Source organism: Hypanus sabinus, chromosome 3 (genome assembly GCF_030144855.1).
Source record: "Hypanus sabinus isolate sHypSab1 chromosome 3, sHypSab1.hap1, whole genome shotgun sequence".
NCBI classification, from domain to species: domain Eukaryota; kingdom Metazoa; phylum Chordata; class Chondrichthyes; order Myliobatiformes; family Dasyatidae; genus Hypanus; species Hypanus sabinus.
In genome coordinates this window covers 116,368,220-116,385,603 of record NC_082708.1, presented here as the reverse complement: position 1 = coordinate 116,385,603, position 17,384 = coordinate 116,368,220, and the positions used below count along the sequence as shown (strand labels likewise).

At 41.5% G+C, this 17,384-nt stretch overlaps 1 protein-coding gene across 1 annotated transcript in view; it reads right to left on the bottom strand.

The window, feature by feature from the left end:
- Positions 1-10,597: 10,597 nt before the first annotated feature.
- LOC132391589 (hedgehog-interacting protein-like) overlaps positions 10,598-17,384 on the bottom strand; it is a 133,052-nt gene continuing 126,265 nt past the window's right edge. Inside the window, exons 10-11 of the mRNA XM_059964977.1 lie at positions 16,546-16,670; positions 10,598-14,623 (exon numbers count right to left, since the gene is read on the bottom strand). Of these exons, the coding sequence (XP_059820960.1) occupies positions 14,435-14,623; positions 16,546-16,670 (314 nt within the window). The 3' untranslated portion in view covers positions 10,598-14,434. The remainder of the gene's footprint in view (positions 14,624-16,545; positions 16,671-17,384) is intronic.

Below are 17,384 nucleotides of genomic sequence, written 5' to 3'. Positions count from 1 at the left end.
ACCTGCAATGATAATGGGCCCTATCATTCATCCTCGTTGTGGTAGACATTGCAGAGGAATATATTGTACGTGCAAGCAGGTCTGTGTACTGTACACTGAGTTCAGAGTAATGAATGTCAGATCAATACTGGGTAGCAGTATTAAGAACTTTTTAAAAGCTATTTATTAATGCTTTTTGGGAGGGTGATTTTAGATGCATATCATATTTATACTGAGTTAAATACTGTATGTAGTTTTGCTACAATAAGTGTATGGGACACTGGAAAAATGTTGAATTTCCCCTTGGGGATGAATAAAGTATCTATCTATCTATCTATCTAGCCTTAGTACAGCGAGAATGAGATTAATTCGGAGAGCAAGAGTCAGAGTGACCAAAAACAGCTCAGTGTCGATGGCAAGTCAAGAGCCAAGACTGAGGATAAAGAAACGAAGACCTGTAGGAGCGATGAATGCAAAGAAATATTATGACTGAATCTGGTACTTAGTAATATACTGTAAACAATTTATAACTACTTTAGTTACTATAAACTTGTGTGGCTTTAGTGTTACAGTAGTTTGGGAAAATGCACTATAAAGTAGGAGTGTCGACAAAAATCGACATGAGTATAATTGCTTCTAATGTGCACTTTATTGAAACCCCCAACAAATGGTGACGTTGGATATAAGAAAAAACCCTGCCCCCAAAACGTAATAACATGCAACGTAACCTGTAACATACACACCCAACTTAACCCTTAACACTCTGAGTGAATTCTGCTACTGAAATTAAGGGGTCCCTATGCACACCCCTCCCCCAGAATTAACTCAGCGGAATCTACTCCTGCCTTCAGGGGCAGGTGCCGGGGAGGAAGAACAGTCAATGTCGGAAGGTCTGGAGGTGGGAGGCCGGCCCCTTTGCAGGGGCTGTGCCACTGGAGAGTCCAGGTCCCAATGGGCAGGCTTGACTTCGGAGGTATCCCGCACAGAACACCTCGGACCTTTCCTCTGTCCAGTCCACGATGTGGGGCTGTGTTTCCCTTAAGGGCCTTGTAGAGGGGCTGCACGAGCCAAGCTGCTCTGGGGACAAAACGGTGGTAGAAGTTCACCCTGCCCAAAAACTCCTGCAGGGCCTTAATGGTGACTGGCTGAGGGAATCTCTTAACAGCCTCAACTTTAGCCGACAGGGGGACTGTCCCAGCTGCACTTGCGCGGTGTCCAAGGATATTAACCATAGACGGTCCGAACTGGCACTTTGCCGGGTTGATGATCAGACCGTGCTGACTAAGGTGTTCTCAAGTGTAAGAGATGCTCGTCCCTAGAAGAGATGGCTACCGAAGTGAACAAACAGGAATGGCAGAGGCACTGAAAGATCTGGGCTGTGTTCTTCAGCCTGGATGGCATTCGAAGGAACTCAAAGAAAGCAGACCCTGTACTAACGGCAGTCTTAGGAATGTCACTCACGGACAGGGCAGAAAGGGCGCTGGACAACTTTGAAGTGCCGGTGGCGCTGAATGTGCCGGAGAGGGAGCAGAAAGTCTCTGTGTTGACAAGGCCCCGGTTCTGGACATCAACGAGAAGGGTGTTGGTGCAGAGGAAGTCAGACCCCAGCAGGAGCATAGACGCCACCGCCAACACAATATTCCAGTGGAACTTCTGCCCACTGAAGCACAGGGTCATCTCACGCTTACCGGAAATCTGGATGGCGCTGCCATTCGCAGCCTCGAGAGATGGTCCATGTTCCACGGGCAATTTAGACCACGGGCAGGATGCTCACACGAATACCCTTGTCAGAGGAAATGGCACTTGGAAGCAGAGTCTGTAATGAGCAATGAACTGCCTGACCTACCAACACCCACAGCATCTAATAGGCGCTGGCTGTTCCGTTTCCCAGCCCCCTGAACCTACAGGGTGGGCAGCACTTCTTAGCCCTTGGCCCAAACCTGGCGTGGTAGAAACAAGGGAAGGGACCGTCGTTGAACCGTGGCGATCGTCTCATGTTCTGGTGGTGGTGAGGCAGCGAAGTCGTCTAGCCAAATGGTCAGACAGGCCTTCCTGGTGACGGAAAACACCTTGTCAGCCTCTCTCACTAGACCTCGTATAGACAGTACTCCAACGACTTGGAGTCGCCTAAGCCAGGCAATGAGAGCAGCCAACGGGTGTACTCAGACTTGGAAAGTTCGGAAGTCTCTAGAAGGAGCTGCTGAAGTCTCGTACCTGCTGACTTCTGGGGGCTGCTGTAGGACGCTCACACTAGAGCTGTCTAATGCTGTGACGATGTAGTAATATTTCGTGTTGTCTTGTGAGACTGCCCACACTGTGAACTGGGCCTCAACCTGAGTGAACCAAACGATAGCATGTTCCTGCCAGAACTCAGGGACCTCGAGAGCGATGGTGTCCGCAGTCATGATTGTAAAACAAGCAAAATCACCCTGCACTCATCCAGCAGAGCGTTGGGGTCACCAGTGTAGGAGTGTCGACAATAATCTACACAAGTGTATTTACTTCTAATTGCACTGTATTGAAACCCCCAACAAATGGTGATGTCATATATATATATATATATATATATATAAATAAGAAAAATCCCTGTCCCAATAATGAACAATGTAACACGTAACATACAGGGCGAACTTAACCCTTAGTCTGGGTGAATTCTGCCTAATGAAATTAAGGAGTCCCTACAATATTGCTAAGTATAGTTAAGATGACAAATATTGTATAGACTGTAAGATTAATACATAAAATATTGACCTGGAAGTGATTTATTAGAATTTTCTGTTTGGTGTGGATTTTACAGAGATGGTACTGCAGGATGGTGTAGAGGATGGAAAGAAATGCAGAGGTAAGTAAACACCAGTGATGCTGTAGGTGCTGCAAATCCAGAGTCACACAGACAAAATGCTGGAATCAGAAACAGGTTTATTATCACTGGCATGTGACGTGAAATTTGTTAACTTAGCAGCAGCAGTTCGATACAATATGCAGTCTAGCAAAGAAAAAAAAATAATAATAAATAAAATTTTAAAAAATAATAAATAAGTGAGTAAATCAATTATGTATATTCAATAGCTTAAAAACCATGCAAGAACAGAAATATTATATTTTAAAAAAAAGTGAGGTAGTGTCCAAAGATTCAATGTCCGTTTAGGAATCAGGTGGCAGAAGGGAAGAAGCTGTTCCCAAATCGCTGAGTGTGTGCCTTCAGGCTTCTGTACCTCCTACCTGATGGTAACAGTGAGAAAAGGGCATGACCTGGGTACTGGAGGTCCTTAATAATGGATGCTGCCTTTCTGAGACACCGCTCCCTAAAGGTGTCCTGAGTACTTTGTAGGCTACTGCCCAAGATGGAGCTGAATAGATTTACAACCCTCTGCAGCTTCTTTCAGTCCTGTGCAGTAGCCCCTCCATATCAGTGATGCAGCTTGTCAGAATGCTCTCCATGGTACAGCTATAGAAGTTTTTGAGTGTATTTGTTGACGTGCCAAATCCCTTCAAACTCCTAATAAGATATAGTTGCTGTCCTGCCTTCTTTATGACTACATCAATATGTTGGAACCAGATTAGATCCTCAAAGATCTTGATGCCCAGGAACTTGAAACTGCTCACTCTCTCCACTTCTGCTCCTATGAAGATTGGTATGTGTTCCTTCATCTTCTTACCCTTCCTGAAGTCCACAATCAGCTCTTTCGTCTTACTGACGTTGAGTGCCATGTTGTTGCTGTGGTACCACTCCACTAGCTGGCATATCTCACTCCTGTACGCCCTCTCATCACCACCTGAGATTCTACCAACAATGGTTGTATCGTCAGCAAATTTATAGATGGTATTTGAGCTATGCCTACCCACACAGTCATGTGTATATAGAGTGTAGAGCAGTGGGCTAAGCACACACCCCTGAGATGCACCAGTGTTGATCGTCAGCGAAGAGTTGATGTTATCACCAATCCGCACAGATTCTGGACTTCCGGTTAGGAAGCCAAGGATCCATTTGCAGAGGGAGGTACAAAGGAACTCTTCAGGTCAGGCAGCATCTGTGGAGAGGCATAAAGAATTGATGTTCTGAGTCAAGACCCTTCATCAGAGGTAAATAAATGATTATTTGAACTGTGCTTCTGTAGATAAGCTGTTATTAATTTTACTATTGATGTACTTTAAACATAGGTAGCTAGTGGTCTGTGTGCCTTTGTTTCTTTATAAGAGGAAACAGGTACCTCAAAGAGTGTATCTTAAAGAACTGTGCATACCATGTGGAGTGACTCCTGATATATTGTTGCATTGGCTGTTGTTGATGATTGAGTGGTAACTGCCTTCAATTAACGTGTCGTATTGGTAGCTTTATCCTTGTTACATCCGTAGTGAACAAAAACATTTTTTTATCAGTGATGAAATGCAAGAGTCAGACACAATAACATCACAGGTACTCAGCAAGTTAGAGCCAGTGAATTGGCAGAAGTGTAAGTGGAAGATGTTACTCAGAAAACCCTGCATTGCACCCATCAGCACAGTGCTTGTGTTAGAGAAGTGCTAGTTACGTTCTGCTCCCTACTGTCCTGGAAGCAATTTTCCTCTTCGAGAGAAATTACACTTGAATGCCTTGCACAAGGTCTCATGATGTCTAAGCTTGAAAGAAATTGAGAACAATGACATACTCGATGACACTTTGCTTCAGATTCCTGACATCCAAGAAAGTCTCTAACATCCGGACAATTCTCATTCCCTGGCCAAGATGACTAGAGAGCATTTAAAGGTAGGGATCTGGGTTGTTACCTGAAATCGAGGACTCAGTAGTTGGCAGGGGTTTTGAGTGTTGGAGCCGTACTGTTGTCCAAGTTGTTTTGAGGGTTCTGCCTGTGTTAGTTAATAGACACAGAGTGTTAGTGGGTGTTCATGGGCTGAAAGTACTGGCTGTTGGATGCCTGATTCATTAGTCCTTTAGGTGATATGATTGAGAAAGAAAGATTAACTTTGTTTCTCACGTGTACATCAGAACATTGAAACATACAGTCAGACGCATCATTTTGTGTCAACCTGGGGCAGCTTGCTGGTTGCCACACTTCCGATGCCGATGTAGCATGAAATGCCAACAACTAGAAGTGGAGATAATACAATATCAGCAATTTTCTCTACTTCCTGTTCGAGCACAAATATGCAGTCTAGGCATCACAATGCGTCACTGTTCCTTTCAAGCTGTAGAGTTTGGCCTGTGGATTATTGACTGTGCCTCACAAACTCTGTTGTCTAGATGGAAAAATGTCAACCTGTACCAAATAAGGGACTGCTGGCACTTCTGCAACAAGATAGATGGGGAGGCTGGGTGTGAGCAACACAGGAAGGTGTGGTAAAGAACAAGAACTAGACTGGGAAGGAAGGTGGTGAGAGGCAAGGAGGGAGAGACCGATGAACTAGGAATTAGTACTCTGAACCAAGGGAGTTGTTGGTTCTCCCTCTAAAACGCCAACCCAGATTCATGTCGAAAACTAATTTTATTTTACTAATTTAAAATATGCCTGCTAGACATTTTTTGACGCAGAAATGAGAATCATTTTAAAATATTGATATGTATCACACTACTTTCAGACAGCAGATACAGTATGATAACGGGTTGAGAACTACTGTTCTGTAGAATTTGTATAAAGTAAATTTGAATCGCATTGTTTTGTCTGAGTAACAGATCACTGAACAACAGTCCAGAAAACAATTAACATGATCCAAAACGTTTGTATATCAGTAATTTCACCAAAACATCTCTCCGGATCTGATTTCCAAGCCAGTCTGCTCTCCACCTCACAGAAAAAAGTCTCTCCTTTCCTCTCACACAAAGTTGCAGGGTTAATTGAAGGAAATGGACAGACATAATCTCTCTGACTGATCCTCTGTATTAAGTACATCCCCTGCAGAACTCTCACTGTGTGAAGTGGCAAATTAACATGACTTACTCATTCACGGTGAGTCACCGTTCATTGCAGGAGTAACAGCCACCTCTTCTGTTGCTTTGTCGTTTACAGCTCTATTGGATAACCAGCGTCAATATTAATTACCTGTGAAAATACCCTGTCATTTACGGAAACAAAGAGAACGAGATAGCGTTCTACAGAAACAAATTTGGATTGATTATACAAAGATCCTACAGTACAGTATCACCCATGTGTGAACTGAGGAAGAGAATGCCAAAAGGTTTTTAAACCATGGGGCTAACACAAAAATATCCAGTCTCAAAATCAAAGACATCAATATCTGCAGCAGGGATCTGGCCTCTGGATAACTCAGTGGCATCTACAGTACTTGGCATAAGTAATTATTTGGTTCTCTGTAGCAATTACCAAGTTGTTTTTGATTTTGACAGCACTGCCCTGTGAGTGACTCTTAATTGCCCTCTAGCAAGCCCTTCACTTGTAATTGAATTACTGTGTTGAAGTAGAGAAAAAAAGAACAAAATGGGGCAGGCAACCTGGCATTGACATAAATCGGACATTATTAATTCTCTCTCAGAAACCTCAACTTGCAAAGCCCTCCTGCAAAAGTTTGGAGGACCAGTGTCAAAATTGTGAAAGCTGTTCTGTGGACTAGTCAGGCAACAGGCTGTAGAATTGTTTCCAGCATCCAACATGCCGGACTCCTGTATCAGATTTTCCTTCATACAAAGTTCCTCACCACAGACACGTTCGCCACTGGCAGTGGTGTTCGGTATGTGGGAATTCTCAGCATTGGCTGAAGGCCTTATGAAGACCGATAGTACCTAGCCAAACATGCTCTAGGGTGCTTATTCTATAGTTCCACCTGTTGCTATTTCTCAGCTGATGAACTGGTGCCCTTACTTGGAAGAAGCCCTGAAACTACCAAGGACACAGAAAGTAGGCTAGTTAGTGGACATCATTGCTAAGAGCAGCTTGTTAACAGCGTGAGACATAACTGTCTGACCAACTCTGTGGCAGGTAGGAATGCATCTATTTGAGGGATAAATCTGCAAACGTCCTTACGTATTTATATAGTTCAGTTACTTTGTCTGAGGTGGCATTACTACTTGACAATCTTTGTGGAAATGTAGGCTTGCCATCATGTCATGGAAGTCTTCCATCGTTTTGCGTGCAACTAAAATTGTGCTAAGTGGGACAGACTCAGGACAGTTCTAGGAGCTCCAAACTGGGCATCAGGAGGAACTGTGGACTATAAGAAGCTACAGATTTATTCACAGCCCAAATCTCTAACCTCATGGCCTTGCATATCCCGAACGCCACATTAAGACTACGGGAAGAACCCTGGTTCGTTGAAGTGGGGGGCGGGCGAGACAGAACAACAAGCCGGCAGCATCAATATGTGTACCTACAACTGAGATGCTAAGGCAGGACCCCATGTGCTAAATAACAAAACCAGCGTGCAGCGAGGGAGCTAAGCTGTCTTGCAAGCAATGAATCAGTTCAGATCTCTGCATTGTGACACTGCACATCATGAACGTTGATGGAGAGTTAACAGAGAGAAGCTCCAGGAACATCGTCCCCAACACTTGCAGAACCCAGCACGAGTGCAAAGCATATCTACAATGTTCGGTATCATGTTTCGTTGGAAGTGTCAAGTGGGTGAATCATCTTGGCTTCCTCTTAAGATCCCTACGATCAGAGTCAACTCAGGAAACACAATGACAGCATTGGTGCAGCAATGGCTAGAGCACTAGACATCTGCAATACTTTGCATCACAGTAACAGTCAAGCTGTTCTTACGGTTTAAACTTCCTGACAACGTGCAAAAAAACCCCATGTAGATATGGTCAGACATGGACCAAATTCCGGACAAGAGGTCAGATAACACCCCTGGGCATCAAAGTATCAGAAAGTGGAATCAAGGGGCTCTGGGAAAACTTAAATCAATGGGCTCCAAGGGGAAAACACTGCTGTGATTGAATTCAGGAAAGCGATTGTACTTGTTGGAAGTCAGTTACATCTGTCTCAGTACATTGTCACACGAGTCACTCATGGCAATGTCCTCAACCCAAACACCTTCAGCTGAATGATTCCATCATTAGCTTAGGCATGGGAGGGTGACCAATGATTAAACAAAGTTCAATTCAATTTCCAATTTCTCAGCAAATATTGTAGCCTATATTCACCTTATAGACAATATTCAACTTACAGCATGACATAGACAATATTCACCTTCAGCAGGACATGGACAATTTTTAGGCATGGAATGATAAGTGGCTACAAAAACACTTGCTCCACGTAAGAGACAGCCAATGACTATTTCTGAAAAGCGAGGGTATAAACATCTTCTCTTCACATTCAAAGGCATTACCACTGCCGAGACCTTCACCATTAATCCCCAAGAGAGCACCTGAAACTCAACTGAATCCACCACATAAGAAGGTATGACTCGGAGAGTGGGTGAGTTGTCAGTGAAGGAATGGATTCACTGTCTGACATCCCAATACCTTTTCAAAATACGTCAGATATGCAATTGAATACGCTCTGCTTGTTGTATGAATCGAGTTCCAACAATGTTAAACCAGAGCAAAGCAGCCCACTTGACTGGGACCCTCCTTCACCCTAAACATCCCTTATCACTGATGTACTTAACTGTAGAGTGAGCTGTCTACAGAATACACTGTGATTACTCTCTGCACTGTAACCTTCTAGCGCCAAGGTAGGCAAAGGGATCTGGTGCACAGAGTTACCACCATCTACTCTGCCCCTCCAAGTTGCAAACCATTCTGGCCTGGAAAATATTGCCCTTTTTCATTGCCCTGGTGTCTTAATCTTCCCTATTCTTCAGTACTGTGGGAGCATTTTCACTGAAATGACTTTAAGAAGGTGATCAAGTCAACTTCACAAGTACTTTCAGGGATAAAGAATAACATGAGCCTTGACAGTAAGAAGCACATTTTGAAATAATGTATATAAACTTTTGCCTAATTGTTAGGCTTGTTTGCTCTTCTGTAAATAACCACATCAACTTCTCCATTGATGTTTTGAATTGCACAGTGTGTAGGAAAGTATATGTACAACAGAGTGGACTTCTTAATTCCTTGATCTTGTTTCACCATTATGATGTCTCTCTGTTCCAAATACTCATTTTATCACATATTCTTTCAAGTTTTATACCAGGGAGTTCCAATTAAAATTAGTTAAAATTAAAGTTAGTTAAAATTAACAACTAACCTTGAACCAAGAGGTTTTGTGAGTCTTCAACATACTTCAACACATTCCATCGTGTGTATATACATCTGAATAAAACATGGCAAATGAAAATAAAGTCTATTTCCATTTACGTGCAGAACATTCTCAACTTCACTCCTGGATTCTTCTTGTTTTCCTCTCAATTTCCCTTCTTACCTGCCTATCACCTCCCTCTGGCGCTCCTCCTTCCCTTCCTTCCATGGTCTTCTGTCCTCTCCTATTAGATACCCCTTCTCCAGCCCTTTTCCTCTTTCACCAATCAACTTCCCAGCTCTTCACTTCACTCTGTCCTGCTTTCACCTATCACCTGCCACCTTGTACCTCTTTTAGATGTTGTCTGGCCTGCTGAGTTCCTCCAGTATTGTGTGTTAGTGCACTATTTTGGATTTCCAGATTTGTGTTCGTGATTTACTGCATTCAAAGTTCACATTTTGGCCTCCTCCACATCGGAGAAACCAAGTGCAGATTGGGCGATCATTTTGCAGAACATCTGCATTCAATCCACAGGGGTGGTGCTGATCTTCCTGCTAGTTGCCACGTTAATTCAAAGTCACACTCTATTTTAACCTGTGGTCTTACCCACCCCCATTGCGAAGCCCAATCTAAGCTAGATTAACAATTTAAACTAGAAGAACACATCTTATTGTCCTTCTAGGCACTTTAATATATTCTGGGATGAGCAACTTAATTTCCCTCCTTCATGTCAACCTCTCTCTCATTGTTTCACATTATCAAGTTTGTCTTTTTTTTTGCCCCATTTCATTAACATGCCAGAACAGTCGTCAGTAAACATGCTTCTCATCATTTGATCTATCTTCATCAATCTTTATATAATCTTTTGTCCTACATTCCAGTTCTTTCCCCAACTCTGCTTTGAAAACTATACATTCACCACTTACCCTGACCTGAAACCTTGCCTGGCTTCCACACATAATGCTTGTCTGGCCAACTTCTTCCTGAGTTTCTGTTTGTCTTTCCTTCTTGTTACACTTTTGACACTGAGCTGCAGGTAGGCTGATTAACTGCTCAAGAGTGAAGTCACAGGGAAGCTTGACCCTGCTTCCCAGTAGGTGTGCTAATGTGGAGTCCAAATGTTACAATTAGGAGAATACTGAAACAAGCTGGAACATCTTAGCTAAGGTCACCCATTCAACCCATCAGGAATGTAATTTAAACCCATTGCAGTTTTCCTGTTGCAGTAGTCCACCAGGTAGTCTGTTTTTCACTCCATGTGTTTCGAAGTTCATTTGTACTTATGATTAACAATTTGTACAACACCGAGTCCAATCAATAGCAACATTCAATAAATCCTTTGTATTTGTTGCAATTACATTCTTCCCCTACTTGAAACACCTAAACCATCCCCACAATGCTGCTGAAATCACTGTAACTTTGTCTTTTGTTTAAAAGTAGTATCTTTGTCATAGTTTGCATTGATGAGTTCATAGGGGTGAAGAAAAAATACACGAGCTTTATTATTCCATATAAACAATACCTCAATAGCTATTTTAGAAAAAGGTTAGCACTGATAGATTCTGCTTTTATTTCAAAAATCAATGATAATAATGATAACTTAATTTATTTACTTTCAATTGTTACTTAAAATATTAAATACAAACTTTTCTAGATTTAGTCTGATTGTGAAGTTATACAATACTGTATCTATAATTTCCTTTATACAATACTGTATTTGATTAATATATGGAGTCTCAGTGACCAGCAGTAAACAACATTATTCCACATTACATTAAACCTTTCCCTTTTTCATCTTTTGTTTTCTGTGTTAGTTGCAAACATAAACCGTGCAGTATGAGCTGTGTAGTCCATGCTGTGTGCTTATTATGGTAACTAGTCACATTAGTGAGGGTGTAGTAAAGCTGAAGGGAATAAGTTTCGCATCCGCGCTTTTTCTGTGTCAGTTTGTAGCTTGGGGCTGGTGGGGGTTATATCTTTGCTGAACGCTGAGACAACTCTTAAATATGCTAAGTGGTATGTTTACTAATTGCTAATAAAGGATGGATATAAGGGATCTGACTCATTGGAGCTGTGGGCATGTCATGCAAGTATAACAATTCTGTCTGGGGCAATTGTTTTGTTTGATTTTGAACCAAATTTTTGAGCCGCTGTAAGTGCCTTGCAGTGCGTTAAATTCCAGGTCACTCTCTTCACTTCAAATTATGTCATTTAGTCTTATTACCAATTATTTATTAAAAAAAGCTTACTTGAATTCCATACTAAATCTATATAGCTTCTTCTGTCTTATCTCAGTTATTTCCACTTATGAATTTACTGGGAAAATAAAATCTCATGATTATTAAGTGGTGATATAAAGAAGCGATTTTAAAACTAAACATTTAATAATTCTTTGCATAACTATTTGCAGGAATTGCCTCACCAAACCAGGTATTAACTCAATTTATCTCATGTTCACAGATAAATTGTTGTATTTAAGTGCTGAATATACAAGGTAAAGTCTGAAACATTGATGTATTCGGATAGAATCCTGCATGGCCGTGTCTAGTAAAGTGTATCTGATAAATAAAATTGATACAAGGGAAACATAAGTGTTCTATAGCAGGATATTTGTCTATGAAGACCAACCTGTGGCAGGGTTTTACTGTGTTATAAATGGATAAGGATTGAAAGAAAAAAAAATTGTCCAGAAGTTAGATCTATTGGCTCTTTTTTAATGCACAAATCACACAGAACACGTTACTCGGATAGATTTGCTTCAGTGTTAATTTCTGGATAAAATTTCATCCTTTGGGAATTTACTCTGGGAACTTCCATGCACAGTTCACCACAGTGTGATTGACAACTGTCAGGCATCAATCCTGTATTTAATGACAGCAGAGGTAATGCATCCACATTTCCTCCACTGCTAATGTACACCGAAGCTTTTCAGTACTACCGAACACCTTCCCTGGCCACTCACAGAACCACCAGTAGCACACTAAGCAAATTGGAACTGGGAAAACAACGGAGGAATCTTCATATGATAAGTGCCAGCCATAGTTTCCAATGAACAGCGTTATGAAGAATCATTCTTTCAGCTTCCCTTCACTGACCATAGGCTCTTCCTTCAAATCAGTTATGAGCCACACGCTGCAGTCATCTACCCCACCCTGTACCTAAACCTGGGTGTCAGCATCTCTTTTCACAACTGGATCCTTGACTTCCTCACCAACAGATCACAATCAACAAGGATAGACAGCCACACGTCCACCACGATCAACGCTGGTGCCCCACGAGACTGCATGTCAGCCCCCTACTCTACTCCCTATACACTCACAACTGCATGGATAGATTCTGCCCCAACTCCATCTGCCCGCTTACATATGATACCAGCCTAGTGGACTACGTCTCAAATAATGATGAGTTGTGTAACAGGAAGGAAATAAGAGGATCCAGTGACATTGCATCAGGACAACAACCTTTCCCTCAACGTCAGCAAAACAAAAGAGCTGGTCATTGACTTCAGAAAGGGAGGCGTTGCTCATTCCCGCCTACTTCAACAATGAGGGTTGCAAGTTTCAGGTTCCTAGGAGTGAACATCACAAATGGCCAGTCCCGGTCCAACCACGCCGACACCATGGCCAAGAATGGTCCCCAGTGCCTCCGTTTCCTCAGGAGGTGAAAGAAATTTGGCATGTGCCCTTTGACCCTCATCAATTTTAACACTGCACCATAGGAAGTTTCATATCTGAATGCATAACAACTTGGTGTGGCACCTGCTCTGCCATGATTGCAGAGTTGTGGACACAGCTCAGCACGTTACAAAAAGCAGCCTCCCTCCCCCCTCCAGGGTCTCTGCCTATACTGCTTGCTGCCTCTATAAAGCAGCCAGCACAATCAAAGGCTCCAGCCACCCTGGAGATTCTCTCTTCTCCCCTCTCCTAACAGACAAAGAATACAAAAACCTGGAAGTATGTAACACTAAGCTCAAAGACAGCTTCTATCGCACGGTTATAAGACTATTGAATGATAAGATGGACCCTTGACCTCACATTCTACATCATTATGATCTTGCACCTAACCGTCTACCTGCACTGCACTTTCTCTGTACAACATTCTGTCATCATCTCGTGCTACCTCAAAGCACCGTGCAATGAGTTGATCTGCATGAACAGTACGCAACGCGAGCTTTTCACTGCACCTCATTACATGTGACAAGAATGAACCAGTTTACCATCTCACGGTGGAATGGGTCTTGATCAAGTTAGGCCATCAACTGAAGGATGGCCAGACTCACTGGTTAGTGCCTGCCCCCCTGCATTTTGTCTCACCTCAGCAGCAGTGGTTTCTATGGTTACTGTGTGGAGGGATCTTTAAACAAGAGCTCATTTACCAATGACCTGCTCTGCAATGGCAAGGGGGCTTTGAATACTGCATTTGGCTTCCAATAACATCACAGATATCTTGTTTTAGTGCAATATTCTGTGCGCAAAACATAGTTTTACACCTTTTTCAGGAGATTGAATTTTGGGTGTTAATGTCATATCATGTTCAGTGTGATAAGAGGGTGCACCCAATTGGTATTTATCTTTCCAACTGCATTATGAGCTCCCAGCCCCGAGCATTTAAAAACCTGGTGACAACAGTCCTTCACAAACACCAATGGTTTCTTCACTAATTTGCTACTGATCAATATCTCCCACCCTTGCCTATCCACCACCAGGTTATAGCTTAATGATCATATTGATAGAGGCCCACAAAGAGAGCCTTAGAAGTTTAATAGAACTATCAGTGGTCAATTACTTTTTTAGCTACTGTAATAAAAATATACTTTAGCATATCTGCTGCTTACATATAGTATAATAACAAATGCAATTCAGCATGTAACAGGTAATGTTTAAAAATACAATTTATCAGCTCAATGGTCACAGTATAATACTGTATTCTTGAGGACATTAAGCATGCATTTACATAAACAATATATTAAAATTTAAAAAGAAATTATACATTTAAATGTCTTTGTTTTAAATCTACGCACACCAATTAGAATCTGGTGAATGGCAGACCTGTAATGAGCTTATACAATTTGACCGTTTTTTTTTCAGATATCACAATTTCTAGTACTTCACTTCAGATATTACACATCATTTTAAAATAAATTTAAGGTTAGATAATAAAAACCTGAATTAACCTGTTTTCCCATCTTTGAATCTTAAAATCTTTTAGTCCTATGTAAAATATACATCAAAAATATGAAATGTATTTGTTTTTTCTCTCATTATGGAAGAAACTAAAAGATGCCTGGTCAAGAGTTTATTTATTCATCCCTTGTATCAGTTCTGTGCCTTGGTGGTTTCTTGGTAAGCAGGTTTTCTCACACTCTTCTTGAGAATTGAATCTGTTTTTGCTTCCTTGACAACCACTATAGAGAAACTGTTCACACTGTCTGGTGTCCACATTAAAGAACCAAAGCCATGTAGGGGTGTTACATTTCCCACTTCTCCTGGGCTGCTGGCAAACTGCTGTGCAAGAAAACAATGCAAAATAATACTGAATCAAAGGCCAAATAACATGCTTTAGAAAACCAAATAATGCGATAAACTTCAAACACTATTTACTGAGGTAAACTATCATTGCACTTATTTTGAATGTGCCACAGTGAAAATGTGTAGCAGTTCTGATGAAAGGCATGAAAGGTTATGTGTTGTTTATCCCTCCATAAATGCTGCCTGATTTGATAGCCATTTCTAGCTATATTTCAGATTTTTAGATCCCTGGGAAACAGGAAAGAAATTTCGGAATCCAGGTACACTCACCGATTCAGGAAGACCCCTGTCACCTGATTTCCGAATGGACGTTGAACCATGAATCCCTCTCTACTGTTTTTATTTCTATTTTTGCACTACTTATTTAATTTAGCTCTGAATTAAAGTACTGTAGTACAAACATACATATTCACTGTAATTCAGTTTTATCATGTATTGCATTGTACTGCTGCCGCAAAGATAACAAATTTCGCGACATATGCCGATGATATTAAACCTGATGGAGAGTTATAAAAAGGCAAATGGAATGCCGATCTTTCTTTCAAGGTTTTAAAAAAAAATTATTAATGTTTCAGGATCAAAGAATTGTTGGCACGTCCATCATCCATCGGCCATCCCTAATTGCCTGTGGTGGTGTGAGTGGACTCTTTACCCTCACAGTGCTGTTGGGGAGCGAGCACTGGAGACGTATCAGGCGATCATTTTAAACTTGCTGCACAGTGCAGCTGGTGTTACGGAAGGGATGAACATTTAGGGAGGTGGGGTGGATGGGGATGCTGATCAAACGGGCTAATCTATCCTGGAGTGTGTTGGACTTATTGCCAGCTACTAGATCCACGCTCATTCAGGCAAGTGAAGAATATTTCATCACACTCTTCAATTGTAACCTGTAGGTGGTGGAAAGGCAATGGTAAGTCACTTGCTGCAGAATGCCCCACCTCTGACTACACGTGTACCCTGGCATTTTTAGAACGATGCTCAGCAGAATCTGCCTTTTCCCAGAGCACACTTGGTTTAACCAGAGTTAATAGATCACCCTTGTACATTCTTATACACTACAATCAGATTTATTGCTTTATTGGATACTATTGGGGAACCCTTACAAATCTGTATTAGGTTCTACAAATGATTTTGCCAAGAAAGCAAACTGGATGAAAAATCCAAGCTGATGTTCTTACGAACACTGAGATAATTGTGGCATTTGCACCAATAAGCTAAATTAGTACAATTTTCCTTTTACAGACCATACATTCAAACTAAATAAAAGTTTTTGCTTTTGAAGAAACTGTGTGGACTAGGTTAAGGCTAGGGCACTGTGCACTAAACCAAACATTGAAAATGATAGGGAAACATCAGACAGGACTGTGTGAGGAATGTTAGGAAGAGGAGTCAGTAGAACATGTAATTCTGAGTTGCAGGAGGTATGGGATACAGAGAGAGATTATGAGAATTAGTCTAAGGGAATTGGTGGTGCAGGAATTCATGTTAAAAGGATTACTGGGCATGGGTGAGAGGGCACAGGTCAGGGTACTTTTAGCTTTCTTAAGGGATACAGGGGTTTTTTATAGGATATGATGGATAAGCAGGAAAGGGTACTAGGATGGCCAAAGAAGGAAGGATAAAGTGTAGATTAGGGTATGTGCATGTGTGGGAATGGGTGAAGGGATTTAGAACGTAAGTCTATCGTCTGATCCACACTCTGGAGCAGAAGGTGGTGGTAATGCACCATTCAGCTGGGTGCCAACCGCTGTAAAACAAGAAGAAGTTGTTTTTGCTTAGTGCCTGAAGGAGGTCACTTTTTAAAACTAGAACTTAAATCTAATTAACTACTAAAGCAAATTAGTACAAGTTATTACTTAAAGGCATATATATAATTCTGGTGGTTGGATAATACCTGCCCTTGCCATTCTGTCAATGTTTCGATCTACTTGTTCGCACTGAGGTCCAGTGTAGCTCTCCTTGCACAGGCACTTATTTGGTCTCACACACACGCCACCATGCAGACAAATGGGGTCGCACTTTGCTGTTAAAGAAATGAGAAATTGTTAATTCATCAAGCACATTCCATTAACTGAAAGTTTAAAATATGCAGATAAAAACAAAAATACAATGTTCCATTTAAAGACAAGTTTAGCTTAATGTTGAAATGTCAATTTTTTTCTGTATCTGTTGGAAATAGATACTATCTTTTATTATCTGGTCAAACTTGGGAATCAGGAACAACGTTCAGTGTTACTGAACTCCAATGAACATCATGTCGTGGGATTGACGTCATTCTCAAGTCAGGCACTATTTAGTTTCGGGAGCAATTCATCTCAGTTTACAGCACCAAAGCCACTATCGAGCAGTAGTACTGCAATCTAAATTGTTTTTGTAGTCACACTAAATTTAAGCCAATGCAACTAAACTTCAGTTTCAATAGGGGAGCAGAAGGAAATGTGTTTACACTGTTGTGTGCTCAGTGCTGCTGACTATGGTGAATATCTGGACAGGAAATTCCTAACTGACCGGTTGCTATTGTACACCTGCAGGTGGTCAGTCAGCTCCCACTGACAACTATCAGGAAACAAAGCACTTGCCCACTAGCTGTGGAGGTTGAGAAGGTGAGTTGTGAGGGCATAAAAAAGGAAGATTAAGAGAATTCTATCCTTGGAGTGCAATGATGACTTCTTAAAATGACAGTGTGTGTTCTCACCATTCTGCAATGGAATGCTTATAGGACTTTCAAATTCACAAT